Source organism: Gnatocerus cornutus, chromosome 3 (assembly GCF_029298725.1).
Source record: "Gnatocerus cornutus isolate USDA-ARS CGAHR chromosome 3, icGnaCorn1.1, whole genome shotgun sequence".
In the NCBI taxonomy this organism is placed as follows: domain Eukaryota; kingdom Metazoa; phylum Arthropoda; class Insecta; order Coleoptera; family Tenebrionidae; genus Gnatocerus; species Gnatocerus cornutus.
In genome coordinates this window covers 12,983,257-13,003,518 of record NC_142235.1, presented here as the reverse complement: position 1 = coordinate 13,003,518, position 20,262 = coordinate 12,983,257, and the positions used below count along the sequence as shown (strand labels likewise).

The 20,262-nt window shown below is 31.8% G+C and overlaps 2 protein-coding genes across 2 annotated transcripts; one reads left to right on the top strand and one right to left on the bottom strand.

Annotated features, from left to right (window-relative positions):
- Window positions 1–3,344: 3,344 nt before the first annotated feature.
- Window positions 3,345–4,273, bottom strand: LOC148177109 (farnesol dehydrogenase-like). The gene is made up of 4 exons (XM_088031798.1): window positions 4,166–4,273; window positions 3,670–4,125; window positions 3,466–3,621; window positions 3,345–3,423 (listed from the first exon to the last, which is right to left on the bottom strand). Exons 1-4 carry the CDS (start codon window positions 4,271–4,273, stop codon window positions 3,382–3,384), a joined length of 762 nt encoding a protein of 253 aa, XP_087887924.1. The 3' UTR covers window positions 3,345–3,381.
- A 7,609-nt stretch (window positions 4,274–11,882) lies between these two features.
- LOC148177108 (farnesol dehydrogenase-like) lies at window positions 11,883–13,094 on the top strand. The gene is made up of 4 exons (XM_088031846.1): window positions 11,883–12,046; window positions 12,096–12,557; window positions 12,614–12,769; window positions 12,820–13,094. Exons 1-4 carry the CDS (start codon window positions 11,939–11,941, stop codon window positions 12,859–12,861), a joined length of 768 nt encoding a protein of 255 aa, XP_087887972.1. The 5' UTR covers window positions 11,883–11,938; the 3' UTR covers window positions 12,862–13,094.
- The last annotated feature ends 7,168 nt before the right edge of the window (window positions 13,095–20,262 follow it).

The following is a 20,262-nucleotide window of genomic DNA, read 5'->3' as shown; positions in this document are numbered from 1 at the left end:
TCTAAAAAGGAATTAAATAAAATTTGGAAAAGCTAATGAGATTGAAAGAACCTAAAAAAAATCCTAATTGAATGTAGAAATTCAAAATATCGAAACGACAAAAATATAACAAAAAAATTAGAGAATCTAAAAAAACTATAGCCATATGGATACATACAGGGTGAACCCGAATAATGTGCAAAGATTTTACACCACAATATCAGACATCGCATTTTGACTTAATAACCAAATTTCGCGTTCCAAAACAGAAGAAAAAAAATGATTAAAGTTTTCTGCAGAAATTTGTGTGCGCCACTGAAGGCTTGTAGCTCAAGTTTAGTCAGTCCAGACCATTGAGAAGATGGGAATAAAAAAGCTAATAAACAATCGACAAAAATGCTTTTATCGGAGTTCTCAGTTTAGCAATAATCGTGGTAAAGAAATATGAGTTTTACAGTGCCAAATTGTTCATATTTGGATTATTTTGAGTTAGATTTTTGTATTATTTGCCAGTGGTTTCTTCATAAGTGTTGTGATGAACCTAAAGTTATAAGAAATGTTTTGTTTATAGGTAAAACTGAATTTACGCGTAATGACTTTGTGGATTCTCCATTGGAGCGCATTTGGTCATTTTTCGTAATAACTTTAAAAACGTTTTCATTATTTTGTTTCTATTAAAATTTCAGTTTGGTCCACAAAACGAGTCACCTTACGAACCAATCAAGATAAATATTGGCTCTTTTGAAGGCCCATTTATTCAAACAAATTTATTTTTTGTTACACATAATTTTTGAAATGTGCCTTTAAAATCAGCAATTTAAAGTGAAAGTTAAACAAATCCGATAAGAATTTCCCCATTCGATGAATTTCAAATTTTTTTGCAGAATTATTATCTACAGCGGTGTCTGATATTATGGTTAAAATCTTTGCACTTTATTCAGGTTTACCCTGTGCAAAGAATCTAAAAAATTCGAGAAAATACAATCAGAATAGAGAAAAAATAATTTTATAATAACCACTGACAAAGAATAAAATAAACTCTAAATTAAAATGATCCAATTTTGAACAATTTGGCACTGTAAAAGTAGCGTTTTTATTCACAACTTTTCGATGGTCTAGACCTAGGCTAAACTTGACGTTGAACTGGTCTACTCTTCAGTAGCGCACAACAATTCCTACAGAACACTAATTATTTTGTTCTTACAAACAGTGACGTTTTGGAACGCAAAATGTGGCCATTATGTCAAACTACGTTGTCTGATATTGGAGTTAAAATATTTACACTTTATGCGGGTACACCCTGTATATGAACAGAACTTAGAAAATCCAAAGAAAATAAAAAATGAAGCGAAAAAAATTTAGGAATATAAAGTACAAAAGAGAGTCGAATGAAAACCCAAAAAAAAATTCTTATAGCCAATCTCTGAAGACAAAATTTCAAATATTTAATAAAAATTGATAGAATCTGGGGAAAATTTAAATAAATAAATCTAGTGAAAATCTAGGCAACTCAAAAATTTTGAGATACTTAGATAGAATCTAAAGAAAATCTAAGACAAATTTAACGAGAACTGAGAGCTAAGAAAAAAAACATAAAAGAATTTGGAGATTGTAAAAAAACATTTAAAGAAAATCTAAAGATTACAATAATAAAGATCTATAAGTCTAAAGAAAAATTGAAGAATCTTGATAGAATATAACAAAAATAAAAAAAAACGCAGACTTTTATAGAGAATAAAAAACAAATTCTAAATTCTAAAAAGAATAAAGAAAACTTAAAAATGATTTAAAGAAATTATTTAATCTAAAAAAAATAAAAGAAAATCTAGTAGATCCAAAAAAACTGGAAAAATTAAACAGAGATTATCTAGAAAATCTGCAAAAAACAGAAAAAATCTAAAAATAATCTAAAGAGAAAAAAAACTAAAGCGATTCAAAATATGTATAATTAGAAATAATCTGAAAAGAATCTCTAAAATTAATACAGAGCCGAGGAAATATTTAAAAAAGATCTACAAAAATTCTAACAATTTAGAATATGGAATTTTGATATGGAGTCACAGCTTTAATGCCAATAGACTCTTTAAACTTCAAAAACGAGCATTAAAAATCGTTTGCAACTTAAGCTACAGAGAAAATTGTGCAAGTCACTTTAAAGACTTAAAAATTCTCACTTTAACCATCATTATACATATTTAAATGTTTAGTCTACTTAACCAATAATATATTCGTACATCTATTCGACAAACTTAACGCTTTTCACAATTACAATACAAGATCTGTTGAGATGATCAGTCATAATAATATGCGGCTCTCGAACAGCCACAAATTACTTTCGCATAAAATTTTATAACATTTTACCAGCGGATATAAAACTCTTGCCAGTCAAGATCGTTCAAAGAAAAATAAAACATTTTTTAACGAACAATGACTTTTACTCAGTGGGAGGAGTTTTTAAATTTTGATTTTAGGCGAGACCTGTCATTTTAACCTGATTTATTATGTATACAGGTGTCCGGAAAGTCGCGCACCACCGTGAAACTGTATCATCCATCAGACAATGTCATAGATCACCGAAAAAATGTTAAAAAAAATCCACATCTTCAAATTTTCGAAATATGATAGATTCAAGAAGCAAAGTTTGATTCGAAAATTAACGATTTCTGTGCAATAATTTTACGTTCAAATGAATTTGTTACTTAAAGGACATTTTGCGCAAAGGCACGGTGCAAAGAAAATTGGAAAAATCTTGTAAGAAATGCCTGAAAACTGTTAACAAGATTTTTGAATCAACAATCTCGATCAGTGTGGCATCGTTCATGTGAAACCATAGTTACATTAGTCGTTCATGAGCCGACAATACAACAGCAACGTTACTATGGCTTTGAATACTGGAAATTTAAATTATGGGGGGTACAGTTCTGCAATGTTGCCATTTTCCTAATTTTCTTTTGCTCCTTCTGCTAAAACATAGAGTCTGGAATTTTTTTTAACATTTTTTTGGTACTCTGGGGGACCACCTAATTACCCCCTTTCAAGGTGGTGCGTCACTTTTCGGACAGCCTGTATATTTTTAGATTTTAACTTGTTTCATTTTATACTTGTCTTTTTGTAATTTTTTACTATTTTAATGTCATCCATTTTAATCTGTTTAACCTAGACCTTTGGTTAAACCGTTCAGGTTTCTTCCTCAACAATAAACATTCTATTCTATTCTAACATCTCTCTTTTTAAAGAGTTTCAATATTTTCTGCACCAGTGTTACGAGAATCAAGTGGAACAAAATGCCATACTATTCGATTCTAAATAATTGTTTTAAGAACTTTAAAGTTTATTTGTGTTACACTTAATAAGAATTCCCTATCCTCGAAATGTTCTCAAAAAGTGGTTTGAAAGCAATCATTAGCATGGTTCTCCCAGCGGCTTTATCGTCAGTTCGTGCACCTAAAACTGTGTCAAAACTAACAAACCAAAGTTAAAACTTACTTGCACATGCTCTGGCGTCGACAGCACGTAGACAACACCATCCGCTATATCTTCTTCCTTTAAACTGGGTCTTGCTTCAAAAAATTCTTTTCGTTCTTTACTGATGTCTTCTCTCAGTAGGGTCAACTCAGTGACCACAAACCCTGGACTGACACTCTAAAAGAACATGTTAAAATAAAGAAGGCAGAATAATGAGAGTTTCACTGTAATTTTGATGGGAGTCCCTCGGAGCTCCTGCCTTAGAGTCTCCGTCAGAGCAGTCACCGCGTACTTCGAAGCTGGGTAAACATTCACTCCCGCCGCGTTTCTTATTGAGTGCCCCAAAATGCTGTTAATGTGAATAATATGCCCTTTGATGTTATTCTCCTTCATTATCTCCACCGCCTGTTTCGTTGCGATGCACAACCCGATAACGTTAACGTTGAAGACTCTTTTCCACACCTCCACGCTTCCCGTTCCAAGAGGTCCTTCCTTGGCAAACCCAGCGCAGTTCACCAGAATATGAACAAGACCCAAGTTTGAAGTGATCCACTTGAAGGCGTCAACAATATCGGATTCCTTCGTCATATCTGCTTGAAGCGCGTGAAGAGTACCTTTACAATGTGAGAGGTTTTTGGCTCGAGCTTCGATTCGATCGGTACGACGAGCTATTCCTACGACCTTTAAGAAGTGTTATGAAGAAATGGAGAAAGGGTCTTACAATGAGGCCTTTGGCGACGAGGGCGTCAGTTATGGAAGCTCCGATTCCCGAACTTGCGCCTGTTACCACGGCGATTTTGCCGATCCATCGGTCCATAGAAAGCACCATTTTGAAACGAGGTGGAAATTCTATTGTAAGTTGTGTTGGTAGAGGTCGGTGGTTTTATAATAATTTTTGATTTGCATAGAATGCACGATGCATATCGAAGTGTTGGCAAGGTTGTTGTAATTTATTAGAATAAAGCAAGAAAGGTCACTTGTATCGAATTTTTGAAAATCGGAACGTTTGGATTTTGATTTTCTCTTGTTTGTTCAAACATTCTTTATGAATTCTGCAGATATTTTTAAGCGTTTCAGATTTTTTCTAAGATCCTTTAAATTTTCTTAGAAGTTGCCTTAGATGCTCTATGTTCTCTTCATTTTGTTTATTTTCCTTAAATTAGACCGAAAATTAAAAACTTGGACATAAAACCGTAACTGAAATAGTGACGTAATATTTTTTACATAGTTAGGGCCACCCTTAATGCTAGAAACATTTATAAACAATTTGCATATTCACAGCTGAGTAAAGTTCGTTAAAAAAAAAACAAAACTGCATTCTTCCACCACTTTTCAAAAGCAACGTCGTCGATGGTGATTTTCTGGTGATAAAATTAAATATGTTAGTTGACAATTGGATTACACATAACGGCCTTTCAGACTGTGCCGAGTTGTTACAATGTTTAATCCTTTGATTTGCAATCCAACAATCTGTAAGAGACATTTTAACCGAAAAAACTGCGTGATTTTCAGAAACGTCACTAATTTGACATTTGTTTTCTCACCAGAAATCTCCCTAGGCAACGTTGCCGGTTGTAAAAGTAAACACCCCAAAGCAATTAAACATAACACACAATTATCGTTTAAATAATTATATTTATTTTGACTTTGGTTTGAAATTGAAACGTTCCTCATTTAGGGGAATTTCATCAGCTGGGAAATAGGTAAATAGGTTGGTAGCACTCCATTTAAATCAAACTATTGCAGATTAATTTAAATTCAAATGTGTTTCAGCCAATTTTTGTGGTAACTTAATTAATTCACTTTTATTGGCCTCCAAATCGGCATACAAATTGACACAATTGACATTTATGCAGCGATGCCAACTTGCAAAATAAAACCAACTATTCGAAATGTTACGTTTGACTGCCTAGACATTCAAAAGATGATTTTCTTGCCGCAAATAAGTATCACAAATCTCATGAAAAATGACGGAGACGCGCAAATGTTAATTAAATAGTTTTTAATACCGGTCACTGTCAAGGTGCGAGAAAATGTACACCCAGTTCAACAGATCGACTGAATGTGCAATCGTCATCATCGTTTGTTAAATTTAAACAATTGTGTTTTTAATTTCACAACAGTTTTCTTGTTGTATGTTACTGTATGTTTTTGCTCTTGAGAAGTGGTATTCTTCGTAGTTTTGTATATTTGTATTTGCAAAGTAATTCTTTAATTTTTGTTTCATGTCTTTTATTGTTAATTTTTCGCTGTTTGCCTACTACCACAATTTTTTACTATTTTTCCTCTCTTTGTTTGTGTAGATTCTGATTGCGGTACCGTCAGAAATTCTCTTTAATTTGTGATTCTTTCGGTTTATACCTCTTTCGTTATTGTTTATGCTCTTTATTTTGTCCCATCTTTCTTAATTATTTATTATTGATTTTCGTTTCAGTTGGTAAATTCTCTGGTTATTTTGTGTATATTCGGTGTTATAAAGTGGTTATTTTTTATCTTTAAATCATTGCCTAGGCAAGCTCTTTTGTCCTTCCTGTGACTGCATATACATAGAGATACCATAATAATATTTTTAAAATATTGTCTACCCATTTCGATATAATCAACATTTTTGATAAAAGCAACATTTTAAAAAAATGTTTTCAGACAGGGTGACTATATCGAATGTTTACAGTACTACTAAACGATTTTCACTACAGTAAAGTGACTATTACTGTCAAAGATGCGAAAATAGTATATTGTACAACTAGTGCAGAAAGTTAGATATTTCACATGAATGTGACAGTTGAACTACGAGCCGCAGGCTAGGTGCTTAGCCACAGGAGTGTGAAATATCCAACTACCACGTCTGCTTGGTTGTCTCATACCATCAAAAGCAATGATTTTTACCACTTTTTTGTCGAAAGATGAATTTCCTAGAATTTAAAAATTACCAATGCATCAAACAGGATCACAGCAGAGACCTTTTTAGGACCACTTGAATCTGTCGAAGTGACATTTTTGGTTCATATAGTACTGCGTTAGAACTAGCGGACAAATTTATTTAAATAGATTTTATTTAAAATAAATAATTTACAATAATAAATATTTATCCAAAATGCACTAATAAAGTAGTACTTTATTCACTCATTTTAGACAAATAAAGTACTCTTTTACCATCTAAACACTTTAAAAAAAATTATGCCACATTTCCATGACAACAATGCAAGCATGGCTTTCTAAAAGCTAAAAATTTGTCACTGCTGTCACTTCTGACAATTCTTTTAAAGCCCTAATTGCAATCAACAGAGGTTTTGGATAAAATGTAGTATTATATTCGAGTGTAAGGACAAATTATTCACTTAAAAATCTTATTCTCTCGATCTACGATCTCGAGAATGACTGATTTTTGTCGTGAATAATTTGCGCCCTTACACTCTTATATAATAAATTGGGGGCTATTCGGGTGTCATTAAATGGCGCCACTAAACTATAAAATGGCGGTTTTAACGGTGAACAACAGTATCTAACAAGCAACAAAAATTTGCATTTTTGTTTATTTAAAATGCCCTACGATGCAGATAATTTTTTTTAAAGAAACAAGCATTCTTCGAACATTTAAAAGAAGGCTGTTGTGGACTTATGCCGGTTCAGATTATTAGTTCTTGAAGATTTTATTCTGTGATTCGGCTCTGGTTTTAAAAGAAAGTTACATATTTATATAATAGTCACGGAAATGATACACCTATGGCTATTGAATGTTTTTCAACAATTTTTTTGCAAGTAAAATCCATAAACTAACATCAACGTAGCTGTATTTGGCTTTTTTCAATTTTATATTTTTAGTGCCTGCGTTTCTGCCAATTTTCAATATCTCATGAAACAAATTGTTACTACAAGACTTCTTCCAATTTGTTTGTTTGTTTAGTTATGTTAACATTTTCTTGCCATTTTACTCTTGAACAATGACACATTTGACCATTGAAATACTAAATAAAACGACAAATTACTTTTGTCATACGCAGGAAAGGGCCTAGACATTACAAGAAAAAGTATTTCAACCTGTTAATTTGCAAAATTCAACAACGAAAACGGTTCAAAAAAACTTTTCAAACTTCATCAAAATAGGCCGTTTTTGTTGTTCACCGTTTCGGCGTTTCAGACGAACGACGACAGATGTCGCACCCTTCGCCAATTTTTCCAATATCTATTATCTAAAACCTAGTAGTAATGTGATACATTCCACACTAATTTAACACAGATAAAGTACCAAAATACACACTAGTGAATAAAGTAACGTCAGATTTATTTATTTACTTTCCAAATTTATTCAAATGGACTTAATTTTGTTTGCTGTTTTTTTTAGTTCTAGATCGCACATTTAGTTTCTGCTTGTTTTCTACCTATTTTCTTTTTTTCTGACCCTTTGACATTTTTTTTTTCATTTCTAAATAAATATTTTGATATTCTATGCTAGGTAACACTCTTTTCCTGTTTTTGGTCTTTTTCTTGGATCTCTTTGTCGTGTTTCAAAATGATTTTCATCTAGTCTAATGCTTTTCGAGGCAAATTAAAATATGTCGCTTTACGCAGATAATGAATGATTACTGATTAATTGTCTAATCTCAAAATACTCTTCAAAAATAGAGGACAATTCAATAACAGAAAGATAAAGCTGACTTAATCTCTGTCTTATTTTGTGGTTTGTTGTTTGAACTTCTTCCCTGTCGGCAATTTTGACATTTGATAGAAGTTCAAAGTGACAGAAGTAGTTCAAATACCGTACGAGCGGCACAACAAAAATTACATTCCAAAGCCAAAATCATTTTGAAACACGGTGTATTAATAAAAGCTTATCTCAGGCAAGCTTTACTTTATAATGAAAGATTTATGAAGACATTACTGAGGAGTGAAGGATTTTAATAGAATAATGTTCTTTATATTTTTACTATTTTTTTTAGAAATACACGCATCACTATTTCAAACAGTGTTTTCCGCGCATTATTTAATAAATGTAAAGAATTTGACTGTCAAAACATCAGATATTTCTTAAATCATTGAGTATAAAAATAACAGAGAAACAACCCAATGCTAATTTTTGTAACCAAACGAACGACTTGAACACCAGTGGGCGCCACAAAAAAAACGCTAGCGCCACCTATGTTTCAAGATGGTCGTCACACACCCTCTAGTGGTCAAGATTTTATAACGAGAAGCTAAAAAATATTTTATTTTAACATTAAAAATTGAAATATGTAGAACATTTGAAAAACTTAAATACATTTAAAAATTAGTTGAGGAAGTAGCGTTCTGAAAAATTAAAAAGCGTTTAAAAGAATGATATAATATAATAAACATATTTACCATTCCGGGTCAGAACCAAAAAGCAAAAGCAATTTTAATTGCAACAACTGTTTCTTTTTTAAAGGAATTTTTACAATCAGCTTCAGGTTTTCTGTTATCAATAGACACCTTGGAGTCGGCGGCCGTTGTATTTCAAAATTGGCGCTTTCCATTTTTTTAAATAAGCGTTCACGTCGACCTGGACGATTTTGACGACGTCGAGACATTTTATCAAATACACGTGACGATTAGACGAAAATACAGAACAAAACAACCAGCTAGACATTAATCTCCTAATTTATTACTCACACTTTAAACTATATTTGTGAGAACTAGTGAAGTAGGCAGTTTTGTTTATAAAAAAATTAATAGAGCTGAATTTATTAGATGTAGGGGAGAAGTGACAAAATAAAGTTTATTGTTTTATGGTTTGATTTTACTGTTTGTTGCTGGCATTTGGTAGTTGGAACGTACAAGTTCCAAATTGTAAAAGGTTGGCTGAAAATAATTTCATATTGTTAAAGCTTAATGTACACCGCGTAAAATCTAATCAGCGAAGGTTAAATCCGCGAACGGCGAAGTCCGACTGTAGTGATTTACCTTCACTTTTTTTGTAGATCACTTAGTCGTTTCATATTGTCAGTGTTCTTTTCAAATGTTTTAATTAAATATGTAATATGTTAAATATCAAATAAACTTTTTCAATTTTATAGCTATCTTGATTAAGAATTCTTTTAGTATATTACTTAATTAACTTACAATTAGTTGCCAAATTTCTAACGGTGATTACAAGTAAAATTTTTACCTCGAATTTCTTATTTCGACGTCTAAGCGGCAACATCCGCAACCTCAGTTGAGAAAATATTTTGTTACTACTTTGTCTCAGATGAATTTTTCGCGGGAAACTTACTGGTGGAGATTATCTTGTGTATTACTGAATAGATCTAACCTTAAGCTAAAGTTTGATATCAAATATTCATTGAGAAAAATTGTTTACACTGACGAAAAAACAGTTTTTTTGCGCTCCCGTATGCCTTTGTAAAAATTGAGATTGCGGTAGTTGCCGCTTAGACGACGATTTATTGGTTTGTAAAGTAAATATTTAGACTAAAAATTGTAAGTTACTCTGTATAATGTTCATTCCATTTGTTTTAGTTATCCCCTAGATATTATTCTCGAAATTATTCTCAAAATTCCCTTTAAATATTTATTACTGTACGTGCTTAAAACATCGGTAAAGGTAGAATTACATACACATGAACAGAGTCGTATTTGGAACCGATTTTATTTAGTACGTTAAAAATTTGGAAAGTGGAATCTTTATTACATTAAAATTTGGGATATTGAGACATCTTTTTAAGTTGATTTGGCACCAACTCCTCAGGCAGTTGTTAATACACGCACCCTTACTTTTCATAACTTTGTAGCCATTTTAAATTTGTGGAGAGATAATAAAGAAAATTTTCCGTATTTGTTAACGAATCGATTAAATCAAGATCCGATAGAAAATCTTTTTTCCCAAATTCGTCAAAGAAGAGGTTACGATCCTAATCCGTCTGTTAGACATTTTAGATTAGCATTGCAAAGCATTATATCTGCTGCGTTAGAAAAATCGACCGAGTTATCAAATTGCGAAATAGATGAAGATCACTACATTTCTACCTCAATTGATAATGATTTATTAAAAATGGAAAATCAAAATTTAAGTACTCCTACTAAAGAGACTTTCTCCGAGATGTCATCCACATCTCCTTTAATGCCTCCTGTTGAAGTAACCGTCAGTGAAACAATTTTGACCAATCCCACATTAGAAACTAACTCGGTAAATTATTTTACAGGTTACGTTTGTTCTAAGACAATCAAAAAATTCAAATGTACCAATTGTAAAAGTTCGTTATTACGAGATGATGGTGAAGACATTGTTCCAATTGAAATTTTAACATTAAAACGCGATTATTCTGAGAGACCTCACATTGAATATTTGAAAAGACCAAAAGATGAAACTTTTGAAATAGTCTTTATTTGCTTAAAAATATTTCAAGGGACTTTCTTTGAAAGACCTCACCTTTCTTCCATCAAAAATACCATATTATCTGTTATTTATGATCATCAAAAAGTAGCGCAATGGTTATTGCAATACGAAGGTTCTTCAACGCATAGATAATATTTAATCGACAATTTAATTAGAACTAAATTATTTAATGTTAATAAACTGCTGAACGTAAATGTAAAAAATGTCAAACAGAGCAAACGAAAACTGAAAACTCTTTCGCATACATAACAGCAATTTTTTAAAAAGACTTTTATGTGCTATATCTTAACTAATAGCTAATAATATGTTTATTATTATATGTTTGAATAGAATATATTCTTTTTTTTGACATTTTCACTTTTATGGGAACTTCTCAATTGTCAATTGTCAATTTATTAATTAGGTAAATTATATTATGTCTGTTTAGCGCAATTTGTATTTTCTTGTAGGTACTTCATAGTTTGAAAAATAAAAACCTCCGTATTCCGAAATTGCTTTACTTCTTGCGAATATTCGTTTGTTGAAACGATATATTCTACGAAATTCAATCCAAACTGTTTATCTGACCTGAACCTATCTCAACCCAACATGATATCATATTACCACTATCACCAACCTGTAAAAAAACTTCGTTCGTAGCAAGGAACTGTAATTTTGATGGTAGTGTGGAACTCTTAAAGAAAGGTGGCACCACTTCCTTACCACATACTGGCGGTTACAAAATTCCCATAAGCGTGGTTCCTCTGTTATTTTAATACTCAAGGCTTAAATTACCTTTTAAGTCTTCGTTTTTTTTATATCAACTTCTTTCAGTCTTTGTATTCTTTTTTATTTTTTTTCCAAAATGTTGTGTGTTCTTTCTAGATTTATCTCTCCATTCTATATTTTTTTTCCAAAATGTTTTGTGCTCTTTCTAGATTTATCTCTCCATTCTTTATTTTTTTTTCCGACTTTCGTTGAAATATGGCCTTAACCTCGCTCCTGTTAAATCCGTTAAATCCGCCTCTGGCCAAAACCGAATTAAACTACACAATTCCACGACCTTCCCGCATCATTAGTTCCAACAATTCCACTTCCTCCCTCTCTCTGGACCCGCACCAAATTCCACTCCGCGTTCAAATCTCCAGTCTTCTTCCAACCATCATGGTACTGTCAATGGACCGCTGGATCGGCAAAGTGGCCGTCGTCACCGGCGCCAGCAGTGGAATCGGTGCCGCCATCGTCGACCAACTCGTCTCCAACGGCCTCCAGGTACCCCATCATCTCTCATTATCATTACCAATGTAACAACTTCCTCCAGGTCGTTGGCATCGCCCGTCGTGTTGACCTCATCGAAAAACACGCCAAAGAACTCGCCAACAAAAAAGGGAAACTTTTTCCGTACAAAGCCGACTTCTCCAAAGTGGAAGAAATCGTCAAGGCGTTCCAATGGATCGAAGAAACTCTAGGTGGTGTCCACATTTTGGTGAACAACGCCGGCGTGGCTAGAGAAACCAATCTTATCGACGGAGACGCCGAAGCGTGGAGAAGTGTCCTTGAACTCAATGTCTTAGGATTGAGTGTGGCGACAAGAGAGGCGATTAAGAGTATGAAGAAGCATGGAGTTAACGGTCATATTATTCATATGAACAGTTATTGCGGGCACACTGTGCCCAATTTTCCGGGTTTTAATGTCTATCCGGCGTCGAAACATGCCGTCACGGCGCTGGCGGAGACGCTGCGGCAAGAACTCAACAGAGAAAAATCCAAGATTAAAATCACGGTACAGTGAAATCATTCGCATTTTTTCTTTTCAATTTTTTTCTATTTTGTTTCTAGAGTGTCAGCCCTGGACTTGTGGCCACCGAAATGACCACTCTGAAGAAAGATTTAGATCCAACAACTAAAGCAGTTATTGATACGTTTCCAGTTTTGAAAACTGAGGATATAGCTGATGGGGTTTTGTATGCTTTGAGCACTCCGGAACATGTGCAAGTATGTTATTATTATAGCACTAGTGTTGGAATAACAGTAAAATGTTTCAGGTCCATGAACTAACCATTAAGCCGGTGGGAGAAATGTTTTAGTTTGTTTTAGGTTCTGGAGAGGATAAAAACGACTTTGAATATTTACTAGATGGTTTTTTAGTGGTGGCTCCCAAATCCCTTCAGGATGAGGAGATCCGGGTGGTACCAAATGCCACGTTTGCGCATATGTTACATTATTTTTTATTACTGGTTTGACGTGATAAATGTTTGTTCACCGACTGTAAAAAAATGTTTTCATAGAATGGTTATAGTAAAGCTTTTAGTTTCATTTTTATTTGTTTATTTTTATTTTTAGCATTTTTTTTAATGTTTAACAATTTTATGACCTTTACAACTAAAACCACGTCATGAAGGAGACAAAAATTGTTTTTTACATGTATTAATGGTTATAGAATTGACTAAAATATGATTTTGTTCAAAATGCTCTAAAACCAAAAAAAAAAATATTTTTTTTTATAAGTTGCAATGGTAGCAATTTAAAAATGTGTCAAAAATGGGGACCAAAATTTTGATTTTTTGTTAAAAACTGCAATTTTCGTAGTTGTTGTTAAGTTCAAGTATATTTTGCCTGTCCAAACTCAAAAACGCAGATTTCTTAATTTTTCATAGAATTAGCTATATTTTTTTTTATTATACCTGCATCATAATCCTAAATTAAAACACGCAAAAGCGTGCAAAAAGGGGTCTTTAAAACACTAAAGCTTTAAAGTCGTCTAGGTAACAAGAAATAGTGAAATGTCAGGGCCAATTTTTATTTATAATATAAACATGAAAATTACAATTACTATTGTTTGAAATTTCAAAGCCCGCCGCTTTAAGCTGGTTTAAGCTTTTTCATTTTCATTCTTCTGTTGGACGTCCACAGCTCTTGATGAAGTTGATTTAGCAACCGATGTGTTCAGAACTCCAGCAATGCGTTTGGAAACAACTATTTTGTTTAAAATGGATTCTTCAATATAGCCACTAGCCACACTCGAAGATTTCCATCTCACCTGACGTTTCAACTCATCGATGCCACCACTGTTTCCCATAATCGTATGAAGTTCGTCGGAAAGCATGACCAGCATACTTCTAAGCGTCGGATAGATTCAGAATTAATCGCAGTTCTGCATGTTCTGCTAGCCTTTTAATATCATCACTCATTTTCTGAACGGATTTTTACAAACGTGAAAAAATGTGCTTAACAACGTAAACAAACAATTGCTTGCTAACCGTCTCTACGAAAACGATTCACAAACAACCTTTGATAATTTTATTGGGTAAATTCACAATTTTTCAATGCTCCTTAAGGATTGTAAATGGATAGGTATAATAAAAAATAGCGTATAACACTCGTTTATAAGCGCCTTTAAAACACTTACGACGTTAAAAGCACTCCGCTGACGCGTCGTGCTCTTAAACTCGTCGTGCGTGTTTTAAAGGCTTGCTTATAAACTTGTATTATAATATACTATTTAAAATTGCCTCAAATTTGAAAAATACGTCAAATCTTATATAAAATTTTAGAAACTGTAACTATTTTCTTGTAGGCTTTGTCTTTTTGAACTCGAAAACAGAAAACTTTGCAAATATCCACAGAATGAACTAAAAAGTGTCTTTCTAAACTGCTACAAATTATAAAAATGTGCTAAATTTGACCATTATAATTTTTATTTTTTTTCCAAAATTTGTGATTTTTAAAAATTTAGTTATTTTCATTGCTATTCTGTCTCTTCAAACTTAAAAGTAAAGATTTTTTTCTATTATCCACAGAATTAAGTAAAACATGATTAATTAAAATATTGTTTTGAAACAGAAAAATGCTCTCTATCATTTTATCTGCGATAAACTAAAAATAGGAAAACTTTCAATTATCTACAAAATTGATTAAAATGTGTTTTTTGTACTGCTGCATAAAAATGTGCTAAATATGAGAACAAAAATTTTTATTTTCCTTTAAAAACCGTTTGAAAATGTGAATATTTTCTTGTATTATGTCATCTGTCGAGTAATTTTTATGTTATTTACAGAAGAAACTAAAATATGATTTTATTTAATTGCTTCGAAGTTAAAAAATGCTCTAAATTTAAAAAAAAATCTAATTTTTTTCTATAACTTGCAGTTTAGAAAAGCGCGTTAATTTTGTAGATTTCGATTCTCTAAACGTCAAAGTAATATATTTTTAAATTTCTATAAAATTAACTGAATTGTGTTTTTTTTTAATTGCTTTGAAACTGAAAAATGTGCTAAATTTGAAAATTAAAATTTTAATATTTTTCCATCTTGTGATTTTAGTAAATGTGGATATTCTCATTGCTATTTTTCTCATCAAATTCAAAAGTAACGATTTTTTTATTAACCAAAGAATTACCTAAAACAATTTTTATATTGTTTGGAAATGAAAAAATGCTTTAAATTTTAAATAAAAAATTTAACTTTTAGAAAAGTTTCCGTTTTTCTGTCAATTTCGTCTGTTTGAAATCAGAAAGAATTTTTGATGATCCACAGAATAAACTAAAGCATGATATTTTCTAAAAATGTTTAAAAAATTGAATAAAGCTTTAAAACTTAAATTATAAAGTTTTATTATAAGAAAATATAATAAATATTTTAAAACAATTTTTTTTTAAAACTGTAATTAATGTTATTATTTTTTTGTATACATATTTTCTCTGTTCAAACTTAAAAACGAATATTTTTTTTCAGAGAATTAACAAAAATTTGATTTCATTTAATAGCTTTGAAATTAGAGAATGTTCTAAATCTAAAAAAAAATATTTTTTTTTCTATAAATTGCAATTGCGGTTATTTTCATGTAGATCTCAGCCAAGATAGATAGAAGACTGGTAAGCCAACTCGGTAGCCATTTTGTGTCGTAATTTTGGGCCCAGGTCAAACACTCGCTAGGTGTCGCTAGGATAGTGTAGGACTGTCATCGTACTGACAATTGTCAATTAACTGTCAATTTTAAACTGAAAGCCGTTACCTCAACCCGTAACCTAACCGTTACTAATAAAGGACACAGTTTTTGAGTTCTCTGTACGGTGATTTTGTGTTTAAACATTAAACAATCACCATTAATCTTTTCACTGCGCAATGTTTTTTGGAAAATTTTGTAACTCTGCGCGGTTTGTCAGCTCCTGCGTTAATATACGTTCCGAGCAGTTGATCGCTGTTTTGCCTTGGCGTATATTACCGTCTTGAGCACTGGGCCGATTAACTAGTTTTACAAATGTTCATAGAGATTTTAATTTTCCACAACGTCAATATATTAAACAAGGTAACATTGAGATGAGAGCTGATTATTATGGTGATATTACCTGGCCCTTAGTTCGGACCTACTTTTAAACTGCGTGGATAAAAAAATGCATGGAATAGATTTCAAATGAATTTTAGTCGTAGACGGATATATACTTTCTGAGCAGGGAACGGTAAAAAAAATGTATTTAAAACAATGAAAGCTATTGTGACTGTTTGTTTTGAGCAGTTGACCATTGCAATCAATGCGAATATATCCGTTCGGAGCAGTTTGAGCGAAATATTATTTTGTGGATTTTTCCGGGCCGAGCAGTGTAAAGGTTAAAAATGAAGAAGTGCGTCATTTGTGGACACGTTAAACTTTTAAGGGTCTACGAGCCTGCCCGAAAATTTCGTGTTTGAAAAGTATGCAACTTTAACAACACCTTTGATTGACAGCTGCCAAAAGGGATTACCGAGGATTTGGTAATGAGCGGATCATAAACTTTATGGAAACGGTCGCTTGACCTGCACATTTCCTAAGAAACCCAGCGGTTGGAACAATAAATTCGTGTTGGACCAAAGATGAGTTAAAATATCCGGATTTGAGTTTCTCTGCGTTTTGAGCTTGTGAAATTTCTGGTTCTAGTAGACAAAAATTTTACGGGTGTAATTTTTTTTCAATTAATGGAAAATGTATGTATAAAATCCCCAAATTTCCAGTTCCCATAGTACGTAATGGAAGAATGTTTTTTTAATTGAAAAATGTAATTTTCGTAAATGTGATCCAAAATTTTTCCTCACTGGTCGCCGGGGAAATTTTAAAATTACTTATTATTTTAATATTTTTATTTGAGAAAAACGCATTTAATTTTTTTTAACCAAACCTTTTACCTGACACATGAGTTTTTGGACCTTTTAGACTCTGTTGTTTTCTGTGATTTAAAAGTTAACTCTTCATAATAATACATCCCACTAATCAATAAAAATACTTCCCTAATTAATATTTTTTAAGCCAGAACCACTCAGGAAAAGCAAAATTGGCGTTTAATGTTATTATGCAAAAAAACTATTTTTTAAAAAATCTGAATCCACTTGTGTCTTTAATTGTACGAATTTTACACAATAATCCTTGTCTCTAATCTTACCTGCTACCGGTGGATTTTATAGGTTACCAATAAGACAATTAGCTTTCAAATATGTCGAAGCTAACACCATAATTTTCATTTCAAGAAAAGACTGTAAAACCCAAAACCTATAAATAAATACCTTGAAAAAATATTTAAATTCTTTCAATTTTTGGATACTTGTGTTTTTGACTGGGCTCGACTTGTAAATCAATGTACTTTTTTAAATTTCTAGAGTTTTATCGATTAAAGTTCAATGTTGTTTTTTGATGTTTTTGATGCTAGAAATACGGGTTTTTGTTGAAAAAAATGCATAGAAAATAGGAAAATGACTAAGAAAACTAGGCATAATAATCTGAGTTAGAATATATCATATATTTAACTACTTATTATTTCAACATATAGTGTATTAACTTAAAAAAATGTATGTTTGAATAAAAAATAAGTACCTTCAACTTTTAACTTTTTTAAAAACAAGGGAAAGTCTGAAAAATATACTTGAAAAGGTAAAATCTCTAATTTTGAGTGTTTTTGAAAGGGAAATTCGCTTCGCTCATGGAGATTTTGTCCGAAATTTGTTTGAACGAAACCGTATTCATTTTTGTTCTGAAGTAGCCCAACAGAAAAAACAGGGTAAAAAGACGAATTTTAAGTATTTTTAAATGGTAACTTTTCTTGGCCGAAACCGTATTCACGTTTGATAAAACAAGATATATTTCTTAAAATTTTGACTTTTTTAAAAAGGGTGACTTCGAAAAACCGGGCGAATTCTTTAAAAATTTTGACTTTTTAAAAACTTTTGAAAACCAGACTAAAAGCATTAAAAACAAAGTGTTCTGAGAGGGCCTACTAGTACAAAATTCAAAACAGGGTAAAATCTTTGAAAACAGGACAAAAGACGAATTTTAAGTATATTTAAATTGTAACTTTTCTTGGCCGAAACCATATTCATATGTGTGCTGAAGTGGCTCCACAGAAAAACTGAGCAAAAAAGGCAAATTTTATCTTTTAATTAAGAAGACTGTTAAAATAGGACTAAACTGCTTAAAAAACAAAGTATTTCGAAAAACCGGGCAATTTCTTTAAAAAATTTAACTTTTTAAAAGCTACTTTGAAAACCAGGCCAAAACCGTATTCATTTTTGTTCTGAAGTAGCCCAACAGAAAAACAGGGTAAAAAGACGAATTTTAAGTGTTTTTGAAAGGAAATTTGTTTGGACCAAACCGTATTCTTGTTTGAAAAAACGGTGTATTTTCCTTAAAATGTTGACTTTAAAAAAAAAGGGTGACTTCGAAAAACCGGTCAAATTCTTTAAAAACTTTAACTTTTCAAGTTAGTTTGAAAACCAGGCTAAAAGCATTAAAAATGTGTTGTGTTCTGAGGGGGCCTACTAGTACAAAATTCAAAACAGGGTAAAATCTTTGAAAACAAGGTAAAATTCCTAATTTTAAATGTTTTTAAAAGGGAAATTTGTTTGTACGAAACCGTATTCACGTTTGATAAAACAGGATATACTTCTTAAAATTTTGACTTTTTTAAAAAAGAGTTCGAAAAACCGTACAAATTCTTTAAAAAATGTTAATTTTAAAATATACCTTAAAAACGGGAGTCTTTTCACGATTTTTCTGCTTTTCTGTTAACCCTTGAAAATCGGGGTGTTTTCCTTAAAAAGTAGCTGTGTTCTCAAGGGGCCATCTTAGTAGTTGAATTATACGAATTTTAAAAGCAATTAAAAATGTATTTCGAAAACCTATAAATAAATATCTTGAAAAAATATTTAAATTCTTTCAATCTTTGGATACTTGTGTTTTTGACTGTGCTCGACTTGTAAATCAATGTACCTACTTTTTTAAATTTCTAGAGTTTTGTCGATTAAAGTTGGTCAGTTGCTTTTATCAAACTTGCACGTCAGCAGTTTTTGACAAAATTTGGTGTTTGGGAATAAATTGTGTTTTTGATAATTTTTATCAACACCAAGATTTGAGCCAACAATTTTATTAAAAAACGGTGATGAAAAATATTAGGAATAGTTCCGAAAGTAAAAATGTAATTAGCGGTTTTAAGTCAGAATTATCGGATAAAGTTTTTGAAATAGAAAATGTTCCCAATAATACACATTTTATAATTGCGGAAAAAAGGTCTTCTAATTTAAAACTGGAAAATACGAAATGTAAAATTAATGCGTAAATAACAAAATTTTGTGTGAAAAACAGTGAATTATACCGAGTCCGGCAACAGTAATAATCACCCCACTTAGGGCCCGATTTTAAATCAGTGGCGTAAAATTGCGTTGTCGCAGTTGAAGATACCTTTGCTCCCTACCATCGCTAAAGAATTATTTACAATGTCAGGATTAATATGAAGGTTTACTGCCTTAATTACTTAAATATTTTTAACACATTTATATTAAAATATATATATATATATATTGAATGGTTCCAAAAACCCTCACAAATAGATAAAAATTACACTTTTAAGGCGTCGCGACGCCAAAACTATCGGTGATAAAGAACAAGTTTTTGCGTCATCTTCTAGAGCTTCTTCGATTATCCATTAGCGTATGTAAATTTTTAAAATTTTACCTCTATAAGACAATTTTGGGGGTGACCACAAATGTTGCCGGACCCTGTATCAGAGATAATAAAATATTATTTCTCAATACACTAGCTACAAGTACCTTCGATATTTGTTGCCGAGAGCGACCAGTTGGGTCTTTACCTGCTTTTACCCGATAGCAGTTTATTACAATTGGGCGGAACGTCACTGACCCCCTAGTGAGCGGTCGTAAATCATGAGATTTGAATAAGATAATTTGCGTTAGTTGTACTGTTGGTTGCCTATTTTTGATTTGTTTTTTTATTAATAACTTCAAAATTATAGCATAATGACAAAAACAAAAATGTCACCTCCATAGAGGTTTTAATTCTCCACATGTTGGTATTTTTTTTAACTTCCTAGGTTGCTTCATATTCCTTAAAAACGAAAAATGGGAATTTCAGTTTTTAATTAATTAAAGTCAAATTTTTCACTTTTTCAAAATTCGAAGATGTCACCTCCATAGCTCTACCTGAGACGCATACATACAGAGGTCGAGCGA